The sequence below is a fragment of the Schistocerca cancellata genome, chromosome 5 (genome assembly GCF_023864275.1).
Source record: "Schistocerca cancellata isolate TAMUIC-IGC-003103 chromosome 5, iqSchCanc2.1, whole genome shotgun sequence".
Lineage (NCBI taxonomy): Eukaryota > Metazoa > Arthropoda > Insecta > Orthoptera > Acrididae > Schistocerca > Schistocerca cancellata.
In genome coordinates, this window is record NC_064630.1 from 430,447,894 (window position 1) to 430,457,594 (window position 9,701).

Genomic DNA, 9,701 nt, shown 5'->3' on the forward strand with positions numbered 1-9,701 from the left:
GCGCTGCATGCTCTTCCAAAGCCAGTCTTTCTTCATCACCCGGTTGAAACATAATGTTTTGAATGTTGAGATTTCAACACTCTTCTACTTGTCTAAGTCACAGAGGAAAATTAGATCAAAATATGCTATGGATGCTATTCAAAATTCTTTCCAGGCACTCTGACAGTGCTATAGTTATAATAACGTACTTGAAGATAGAATTTTGCAAAATTATCGTTGAAAATGTTTACGTAGGTGCATTTCTTGCTCTCTCGGTAGAGAATTGTGGTGAACCGAACACCAACAACCATATTTTGGAGACTGTTCGTGGATATTTTGTGAGTATTTTGGTATAAGTGGTTCACTTCAGAGTAATAGTGTAATAATGACGTATTCGGTTTGCCAAAAGAACGACTTTTGGTACTGCGAAAATCCTTCATAGTAGTGAGAAAAAAATTGTTGTTGTTGTGGTCCTCAGCACGAAGACCGGTTTCAAGCTCTCCACGCTACTGTATCCTGTGCAAACCTCTTCATCTTCGAATGACTGCTACGACCTACATCTATTTGAACTTCTTTACTGTATTCGTCTCTTGGTTCCCTCTGCAAATTTCACTCCCGTACACTTCCCTCCAATACTGAACTGACGATTCCTTGATGTCTCAGAATATGACCTGTCAACCGAAGGTTTCTTTTTGTCAGGTTATGCCAAAAAATTTTTTCTGGTCAAAACATTAGTTACGCTCTCTACCCTCTAATCTTCAGCATTCTTTTGTAGCCCAACATTTCAAAAGCTTCTATTCTTTTCTCGTCTGAATTCTTATCGTCCACGTTTCACTTCTGTTCATGATTACACATCAGATAAATGCCTCCAGAAAAAACTTACCAGCATTTAAATTTACATCTGCCGTTAACAAGTTTCTCTTCTTCAGAAAAACTTTTCTTGCCATTGCTTAGCTACATTTCGTATCCTCTGTAGTTCAGCCATCATCAGTTATTTTACTCCCATACAGAAAAACTCATCTACTACCTTTAGTCCCTCGTTTCATAATCTAATTCCGTCAGCATTCGATTACATCGCATTACACTTGTTATGCTTCCGTCAATGTCGTCAATGTCCATCTCATATCCTCCTTTCGTGGCGATGTCCATTCTGTTCAGCTGCTCTTCCGATATACAGGAGGATTCAGCTGCCCCTACCGCTGGGTGTTATGCTACCCACGACACTTTCAAATACCACGTGCAAATTTTCATATTCTCTCACTCACTACACGCAAACTGTTAGCCCCATAGAAAAAATGTTTATTTTTTCTGTAGGACTAGTAGGTTATGCATGGTGAATGAGAGGATATCAAAATCTCGCACATGGTTTTTGAAGGAGTTGCGGGCTGCATAACACACAGAGGTAAGGGCAGCTCAGTCACCGTGTATTACATCCAAAATGTACTACTCACTCCGTCTTCAGGTCGCGAGTGGCCTACCGGGACCATCCGACCGCCGTGTCATCCTCAGCGGAGGATGCGAATAGGAGGGGCGTAGGTTCAGCACACCGCTCTCCCGGTCGTTATGATGGTATTCTTGACCGAAGCCGCTACTATTTGGTCGAGTAGCTCCTCAATTGGCATCACGAGGCTGAGTGCACCCCGAAAAATGGCAACAGCGCATGGCGGCCTGGATGGTCACCCATCCAAGTGCCGACCACGCCCGACAGCGCTTAACTTCGGTGATCTCACGGGAACCGGTGTAGCCACTGCGGCAAGGGAAAACGTACTACACAAAACAAGAAGTAATGCAGCAACCCTCAGACGTAGCATGTACACCTTTTTCACAGTGTTACATATGTTTTGTCAGTGTGCAGTATACTAAACGATAAGTGTAGAACTGTTCTCTTACATGTATTGTTCAAATTACGGACCACCATCATAAGGCCAGTAGTGCAGCAACTGTTAAATAAATAGTATGCTAAGATGTTAGTAGTTCTAGACATAACCTACTGGTGAGTAAAATGTTCCTAAACAACCTCCGAAATTTCATAGTTGAAGTTCGAGTTCACCTTGTAACGTCTTGGACTCCACTAGGACCTTTTTGTCTCCCTCTCTCTCGGTTCCCACTTTGACGTGGAAAATTCACGAGGAACACGTGTCCGCAGGTGTTCTTCGACGGCTACAGCGCGCGTTGCTCGGCCACCGGTAACCCCTTGGAGTGCACATCCGGAGAGATCGCAGACGACTGCGGCAAGCGCTACATCAGCGCGCGGCCGACCAACGTGATCCCGCTGAGCCGCGGCTACCTGCGCCTCAACTCGTCCAACCCACTCGACTACCCCATCCTGCAGCCCAACTACCTGCAAGAGGACCAGGACGTCCAGGTGCTCGTCGATGGCATCAAGATCGTCATCAGGATGACCGAGACTGAAGCCCTCCAGCAGTGGGGATTCCAGATCAACGATCTGCCCGTCGACGGCTGCGAGGACCTCGAATTCGGTTCTGACAGGTAACAGTGGTATCACAAAACAGCTTTTGTGATGCTTGGCAACTATATCCAGATTGTTAGAACCGAAGAAACTCTCGACTTCCGCAGGCTGGTCTGACAGCTAACACCTGCGAGAACAGAGTGTGATATTAGTCCTTGCTAGATTTCTTCAGACGTTTCAACGAGAGAAACAGAATTTCTTGGGTAGTTATTTTGAGCTCCTGTTGTGGCTAATTTGTCTTTAGTGTAATCCGTGTCTTGACAGTGGAAAGGTAGAGAAAAACCCATCTAAAAGTATTTATCGACTGTGTGTCGAGCATCTTTCTCTTTTAAGTATTCAGTTTCACGCCTATTTTGGTCATTCCCGTGTGTTCCTGTCTTGTACCAACATTGTTGTTGTTGTGGTCGTCAGTCTGAAGACTGATTTGATACAAGTCTACATGCTACTGTATTCTGTGCAAGCATCTTCATCGCCGAACAACTCCTGCAACTCTTTCTGAATCTGCTTGCTGTATTCATCTCCTGTCTCCCTCTAATATTTTTACTCCTACCCCCTACGTGACCACGTTTTCGTTCAATACTAAACTGGTGATCCCTTGATGTCTCAGAAAGTGTCCTACCACCGATCTCTTAGTAAGGTTGTGCACAAATTTCTTTTTTCCTCAGTTCTATTCAGTACCTCGTCATTAGTTATGTGTTCAAGACATCTAATCTTCAGCATTCTTCTGTAGCACCACGTGTCAAAAGACTATTCTTTTCTTGTCAACTGTTTAGCGTCCGTGTTTTCCTACCATACATGGCTACTCTCCGTACAAATACTTTTAGAGGAGACTTCCTAACCCTTAAATCTTTATTCGATGTAAACAAATTTTTCTTCTTCACAAACGCTTTTCCCGCCATTGCCAATCTACGTTTTATATCCTCTCCACTTCGGCCATAAACAGTAATATTGCAGCCCAGATAGCAAAACTCATCTACTACTTTAACTGTCTCGTTTCTTAATACAATTCCCTCAGCATCACCTGAGGTAATTCTACAACGTTAAACTAATCTTTTTTTTTTTGCTTTTTGTTGATGTTCATCTTATATTTTCCTTTAAAAACACTGTACACTTCGTCCAACTGCTCCTCCAAGTCTATTGCTGTCTCTGGTAGAAATACAATGTCGTCGGCAAACCTCAAAGTTTGCCTTTTGAGAGGAACTCGAATTAATGTTTTCTTTGCATACAATTCCCTTCGCAATGTTCGTTCGAAAACTGGTTGTGATGGCCCTGAATTCGTTGATAACAGAAATTATGAGGTCCTTTTACATAAAAGTCAACATTTACAAAAAACAGAAATTTGAGGAAACTCATTTTATTGAACTTCTTGAACACTGCACATTGCTTATGTTTTACAAAATTATATTTCACAGATAGACTCTAAATACACAGTACAACGGTGGAAAAACATTTCTATGAGCTTTCAGTTGAAAATAAAAAAATATGTAAAAATCACGGACTTTTTCCAAAACTGAAACATACAAATTAATTATTTTGTAGCATTAATGTTCTATTTTATTTCAACCTTCTTCACAAATAGTAATTTAACTGCATTTTTTCATTAAGGTACTGTACTCCATTATTTTCATTGTCATGTTCGTCACGACATTCTAGAGCTTTCCTATAGAACTCTCGGGCTTCTCCTAACAATATATCAAACAATGCCTTTAGTTTCTTTACATCGTCAGCTTTTTTGACATTCACATGCTTTCAAGATTTTATGAAAGGAGATTGATCGACGTCCTTCAAACCACGTTATTTTTTGAACTTCCAGCAATGATCGGAGAGGAAAAGTTCGTTGTTTCAACTTTGCATATGACACTGCGTTTTTTTTCTTTTAAATAAATAAGAATTAGAATTGTAGCTTCTCTTTTATTAAACTGTTAAGTGGTCTTTAAATCGTACACAGGCCACTTCTCACCCAGAACCATACGGGTACTACGGTTGATCATGATAGTGTGATGAAAATGTTATGGTTTAAACTTTTCTCAATTCCTTTTTTTATGGTATCAAATATTCTTGCTGTGGACACAAGTGACCACTGACTGGGGAGTAGGGTAGTGAGATACTTTGTCGAAAACTAACAATAAACGTCTGCAATAAGCAGTAGATCACATTTGGCAAAACTAGTTTTTACATGTACCGAGTTTAAAACAATTTCACAGTTTTGTGTGGAAGATTAAACAGATGAATAGTAAGTTCTAACAAAATCCGTGTACTGCAATAGATTTATCTCATTTAGAAGTTTAGAAATAAGTGTGTAACTCATTTTTGCAAATTTTATATTTGTTGAGTTTGTTTGGTTTAAACCCGACGATCATTGACGATGCGTGACACTCGTGCCCGCTAACTGTCGGTTACCATTTTCTTACTACCACCGCGTTATATGTGTGTGAATGGGAGACCATTTCTTGTAAACATATTGTTCGGCCCGCGGTCTGTGATACACGAACAAGTCGGGCGGCTGCGCTGAGTGTGTGGTCACGGTCACGTTCAAAGACGATAATTCCTGTCATTATTCCACATCCATCTTACTGCGCGGATTCCATACAACCAACTAGTAAATACATACCACTTCTATCTTTGAGTTAGCAGTACACGGTTACACGAACGCTTGGTAGTTAGTTGTACAGCAATTACAGTGCTCCAAAGGGACCAGTGTGTTCTTTCAAGGGGCTTCTCTGGGGTGCTTGCCAAACATGTAGTCGATGAGCTCAGTCCTGAGCATGAGGCATCGCGTAATGACAAAAAGCTTGGTTTTGACAGCTACTGGGCGTGCGTGGTGAAGCGGGCGACGGGCGCCGAGAACCACCAGGCGGGCACCTGCAAGATGGGCCCCGCGTCCGACCCGCTGGCCGTGGTGGACGAGCGCCTGCGGGTGCACGGCGTCTCCAGCCTGCGCGTCGTCGACGCGTCCATCTTCCCGCGCGTGCCCAACAGCAACCCTACGGCCGCCATCGTGATGGCAGCAGAGAAGCTGGCCGACATGATCAAGGAGGACAACGCGGACACCAGTGGCTCCAGCTCCAGCGGCTCCAGCGGCTCCAGCCAGCCCGTCTGGCCCGGCGTCAGCGACGGTTATGGCGGCTCGGGCAGCAACTGGGGCGGCATCTCAGGCAGCCACCACGGTGGAGCCCCCCACCACTCGGCACATGACGCTCATCACGACAAGCCCTGGGTGAGAGCCAGACTACGTACTAATTTCCACAGTGAGAATAGCAGATTCTGACTCTTCCTACACCTACACTCATTCTCCTCAGATCTCGAAAACAGCTTTGCAGATTTCACGATTATAAGAATATTCCGATCTAGCATGAGAGCGGAGTGTGCGCTGATATGAAACTTAGTGGCAGATTAAAACTGAGTGCCGGACCGAGACTCGAACTCGGGACCTTTGCCTTTCGCGGGCAAGTGCTCTACCAACTGAGCTACCCAAGCACGACTCACGCCCCGTCCTCACAGCTTTACTTCTGCTAGTACCTCGTCTCCTACCTTCCAAACTTTACAGAAGCTCTCCTTTCTTCCAGGAGTGCTAGTTCTGAAAGGTTCGCAGAAGAGCTTCTGTGGAGTTTGGAAGGTACGAGACTAGGTACTGGCAGAATTGAAGCTGTGAGGACGGGTCGTGAGTCGTGCTTGGATAGCTCAGTTGGTAGAGCACTTGCCCATGAAAGGCAAAGGTCCCGAGTTCGAGTCTCGGTCCGGCACACAGTTTTAATCAGCCACTAAGTTTCAATATTCCGATCTGTTATACCGTGGTCTAATACATTTCCTCTGGAAACCCAATGTTTCGTACCCATCTGCGGTGGACATCTTCAAGGGGGTTGCAGTTTCTTTGTGGGTCCGATATACACACTGGCTACTGATTGAAGTAAAATTTCGTTTCCGCGTGCTCCCGTCCATAGCAGTGACGTCACGGTGGGCACCTCCAAAAAATTCATTCGGTAACGGAGTAACAGCCCGGAATATTTAGCAAAATGTACATGAAATGAATTTCGCAATTTTGAGCAGCATTCCGGTACAGAACACGCATTTCGTGAAGTGCACAATTTCAAGCTTTTTACATAAAGGCCGGTCAATCTTTGTCTAAGACTAATATTTCGTCAAAATCTAACTGGACAGTACAGTAAATTTTAGCAGATAACACTTTCTTCGTACAGAACCTTGTCGTTTCCGAAAAGTGTAGGATTATAACTGCCACTACCCGCTAACTCCATGGTATTTAATTTGTACGTAAGTTATTTTACTTTTTATTTCGTCGCAATCACACGAGCATTTCGCAATACTGTAACCACTTTCTACGATTCAGCGGTAATCTTTCGGCTAGTGCACGTGCTGCAAACCGTTTCTGTTGCGTTATCAAAATTACTGAAAGAAACAGCAGTAAGTCTATCACTTTATATCCAAGACTATATATCATTCTGAACAGTAGCGGCATATTACACTTCCACGTGGGGCTCATCCGAAAAAACTTTTTCAAAAAATGTTCAAATGTGTGTGAAATCTTATGGGACTTAACTGATAAGGGCATCAGTCCCTAAGCTTACACACTACTTAACCTAAATTATCCTAAGGACAAACACACACACTCGTGCACGAGGGAGAGCTCGAACCTCCGCCGGGACCGAAATAACTTTATGATAGGTGTCCTAGATGAAGGGGTGTGTTTATATAGGCGTAACCTGGTGTATGCAGGGTGTTACAAAAACCAACGGTAAAACTTCAGGAATGTCTTCCTTATATAACAAGAAGAAAAAAAGTCTAATAAACATGGGTCCTAATATGCATGTCTCAAGTGACATGAGCACTTCTTCATCTTCGATACTGTGAAACAAATCTCCTCTACCGTTAGCTTATTGCCCTCCATATTTTCGGGGGAGAAAGTATGGACCAGATCAAGAAAAAAGAATCGAATAAACATAGGCTCTAAGATGCATACTTTAAGAACTATGAGCTCCTGCTGATCTTTGCTGCTGTGAAACACATCTCTTATATAGAACACGTGTTCGTAGTTTTTAAGGTGTGCATTTTAGAGCCCATGTTTACTCGATAGCTTTTTCTTGTTTTTACACGAGGAATCCATTCTTGAAGCTATGTTGTAGATTTTTGAAACACCCTATATATTGAATGAACACGGATTTTCTTCGGCAAGTGTCGCTGTAGTACTGAATTAAAACGTTTTCGAAAGCGTGAAACTTAAATGCATCTAGTTACCACTGCTCTCCTTCTTAGGATGTTATGTCCGAAGAGGTCAAGTTACGTTTCACGGTGTCTTTGTAATAACTGTTTGACTGAAGAAAGATTAGTTTTTATTGGCCTGTAAAGGAAGAGCTAAATCTCAGATTGGTTAAGTTGCAGAAGGAAATCTAGCTGAGAACTTCAGTCGACGCTTTGACAGATGCCAAATCACTGTGATGTAGTTGCCATTTCTGCGGGAACTTCTCAGAACAGCATCGTTTAGCTGATGTACCATTGCATTCAGTGAATCCACACAAGAGGTGCATAACGACCAACTCTTCATATTGCTGTATATCATTGTTAACATACAACTAACACTGCCGCAAAAAGCAAACCGATACAGAATCGAGCAGTACTGAATAGAAGCTTGAGGGCGAAGAGTAAAGTGGGTATTTCTGTGGTCAGCAGAAAGTACCATGAGCGAATGGGAAAAGGTTGTTTCTAAACGACACACACAGCACATACTGTCCATACTTATTCTGTTGTGCAGATATTTTCAGTATAATCCAAATACAAAGATAAATGGGCGTAAGAAATATAAGAAAACGCAATTACTGTGTAATGAGCCACCAGAGACCACGAGTCCCTTCTATTAAGATGCTCATAAAATATCTCTGAACAGCCTCCGAAATGTCGGTGGAGATGATGTGCATTATGTATAACTCTATTATGTTAGACGCCAATATGACGGTATCTACAACTCTTTCGTTCTCTCAGGCGTATCGAGAGTTTGAGTACAAATACTTCTATATTTTGACAGTCCGCTCATTTGAAGACATTACAGCTGCACAATTAATGGACAGTACATAGATTCTGTTCATTAAAGTTAATCCTGTCATTGAGGAACAGCCGTACAACGAACGAGTTTGCCAATTATTGACTAGGTACCAAAGCATTTATCGTTGCAACAAGAAATTGAAAATAAATATAACAATGTAACACAGATGACCAGGGACAGCTCTTAAGACAACGCAGTTACTTCAAAGCTATACTTAGACAGAGACAGTGATAGAAAGTTTTTCAGGTCTCAGGTTACTACAAAAGAGGTTAATGGTCATGCAGAAACCTATAGACATTTTTCGGTGAATTTGCCCTTCGTCCTTTGAAGCTTTTAAACATAAAAACAATGGATTAGAGTTTATTAAAAGTTTCATCCATATTTAATGAGGACATTCACATACCACGGTACTGGAAGGGGTCTCCGTATTGTTATCATTTACTTACAAATGAGCCTTAGAAACTCGAAGTGTTCCGCAAAATAATTATACCCCGTTATTTCATTCACAAGTTGTCTTGGCGTATTCCATAGTTTTGAGATGTTTTTCATCCACAATGTACTATCCATCATGCAGTGATAATTTCCGAAGCCTTCTGCAACGACAGCTCCACATGAACTTCACGTTCACACGTGTTGGCTTTTTGTTCCACGTTATGGTTAATAATTCTGCCTTTCTTTTTCTACAGGATGCACATCACTGGTGGCCGTCTCACAGCAATGCCGGCATCGTCTGGGGATGATACAGCACAACAATAGCTCAACACTAGGCTTGCTACCGTACTGTAACTCGAAGCTATACAAGTTTAAATAAAAGCTAAATATTATGAAAATACGGACATGTTTTGTTTATTCCTTCAACCTCACTTTCGCAAGCAAACAACATCCTTTATCCACTTCGTGCCTTGATTCTATTGTATATAAAAGAAAGATGTAAGTGTTAAGATAAATATTTTACTTTTGTTGACTCAGTGTGTGACTCAGTGAGGATCAGTTTCAGGTATGCAAGCGGACGAGTAACAAAATTTGTATTCATATCACGACATCGTGAAATTACATACAAAATGAACATGTCTTACTGCCAGATTGGAAGCATTTCTCTACGGCATAAAACGATGTAAATATCTAGATACGGGTAACTTTGTAGCCTTCATTCCAAAGACAAAATCTGCAGCTTTGTAGGAATAGCTTGATTACATCAAT

General features: G+C 42.2%; 1 protein-coding gene and 1 non-coding gene across 2 annotated transcripts in view; both read left to right on the forward strand.

Moving 5' to 3' along the window:
- The window catches only part of LOC126187993 (glucose dehydrogenase [FAD, quinone]-like), a 35,999-nt gene extending 26,666 nt beyond the window's left edge, over window positions 1-9,333 (forward strand). The window contains exons 6-8 of the mRNA XM_049929400.1: window positions 2,126-2,469; window positions 5,255-5,666; window positions 9,188-9,333. Coding sequence (XP_049785357.1) covers window positions 2,126-2,469; window positions 5,255-5,666; window positions 9,188-9,241 — 810 coding nt within the window. The 3' untranslated portion in view covers window positions 9,242-9,333. The remainder of the gene's footprint in view (window positions 1-2,125; window positions 2,470-5,254; window positions 5,667-9,187) is intronic.
- On the forward strand, window positions 6,119-6,193 carry Trnas-uga (transfer RNA serine (anticodon UGA)). The gene has a single exon. It is a non-coding gene; the product is annotated as a tRNA-Ser (tRNA).
- Window positions 9,334-9,701: the final 368 nt, after the last annotated feature.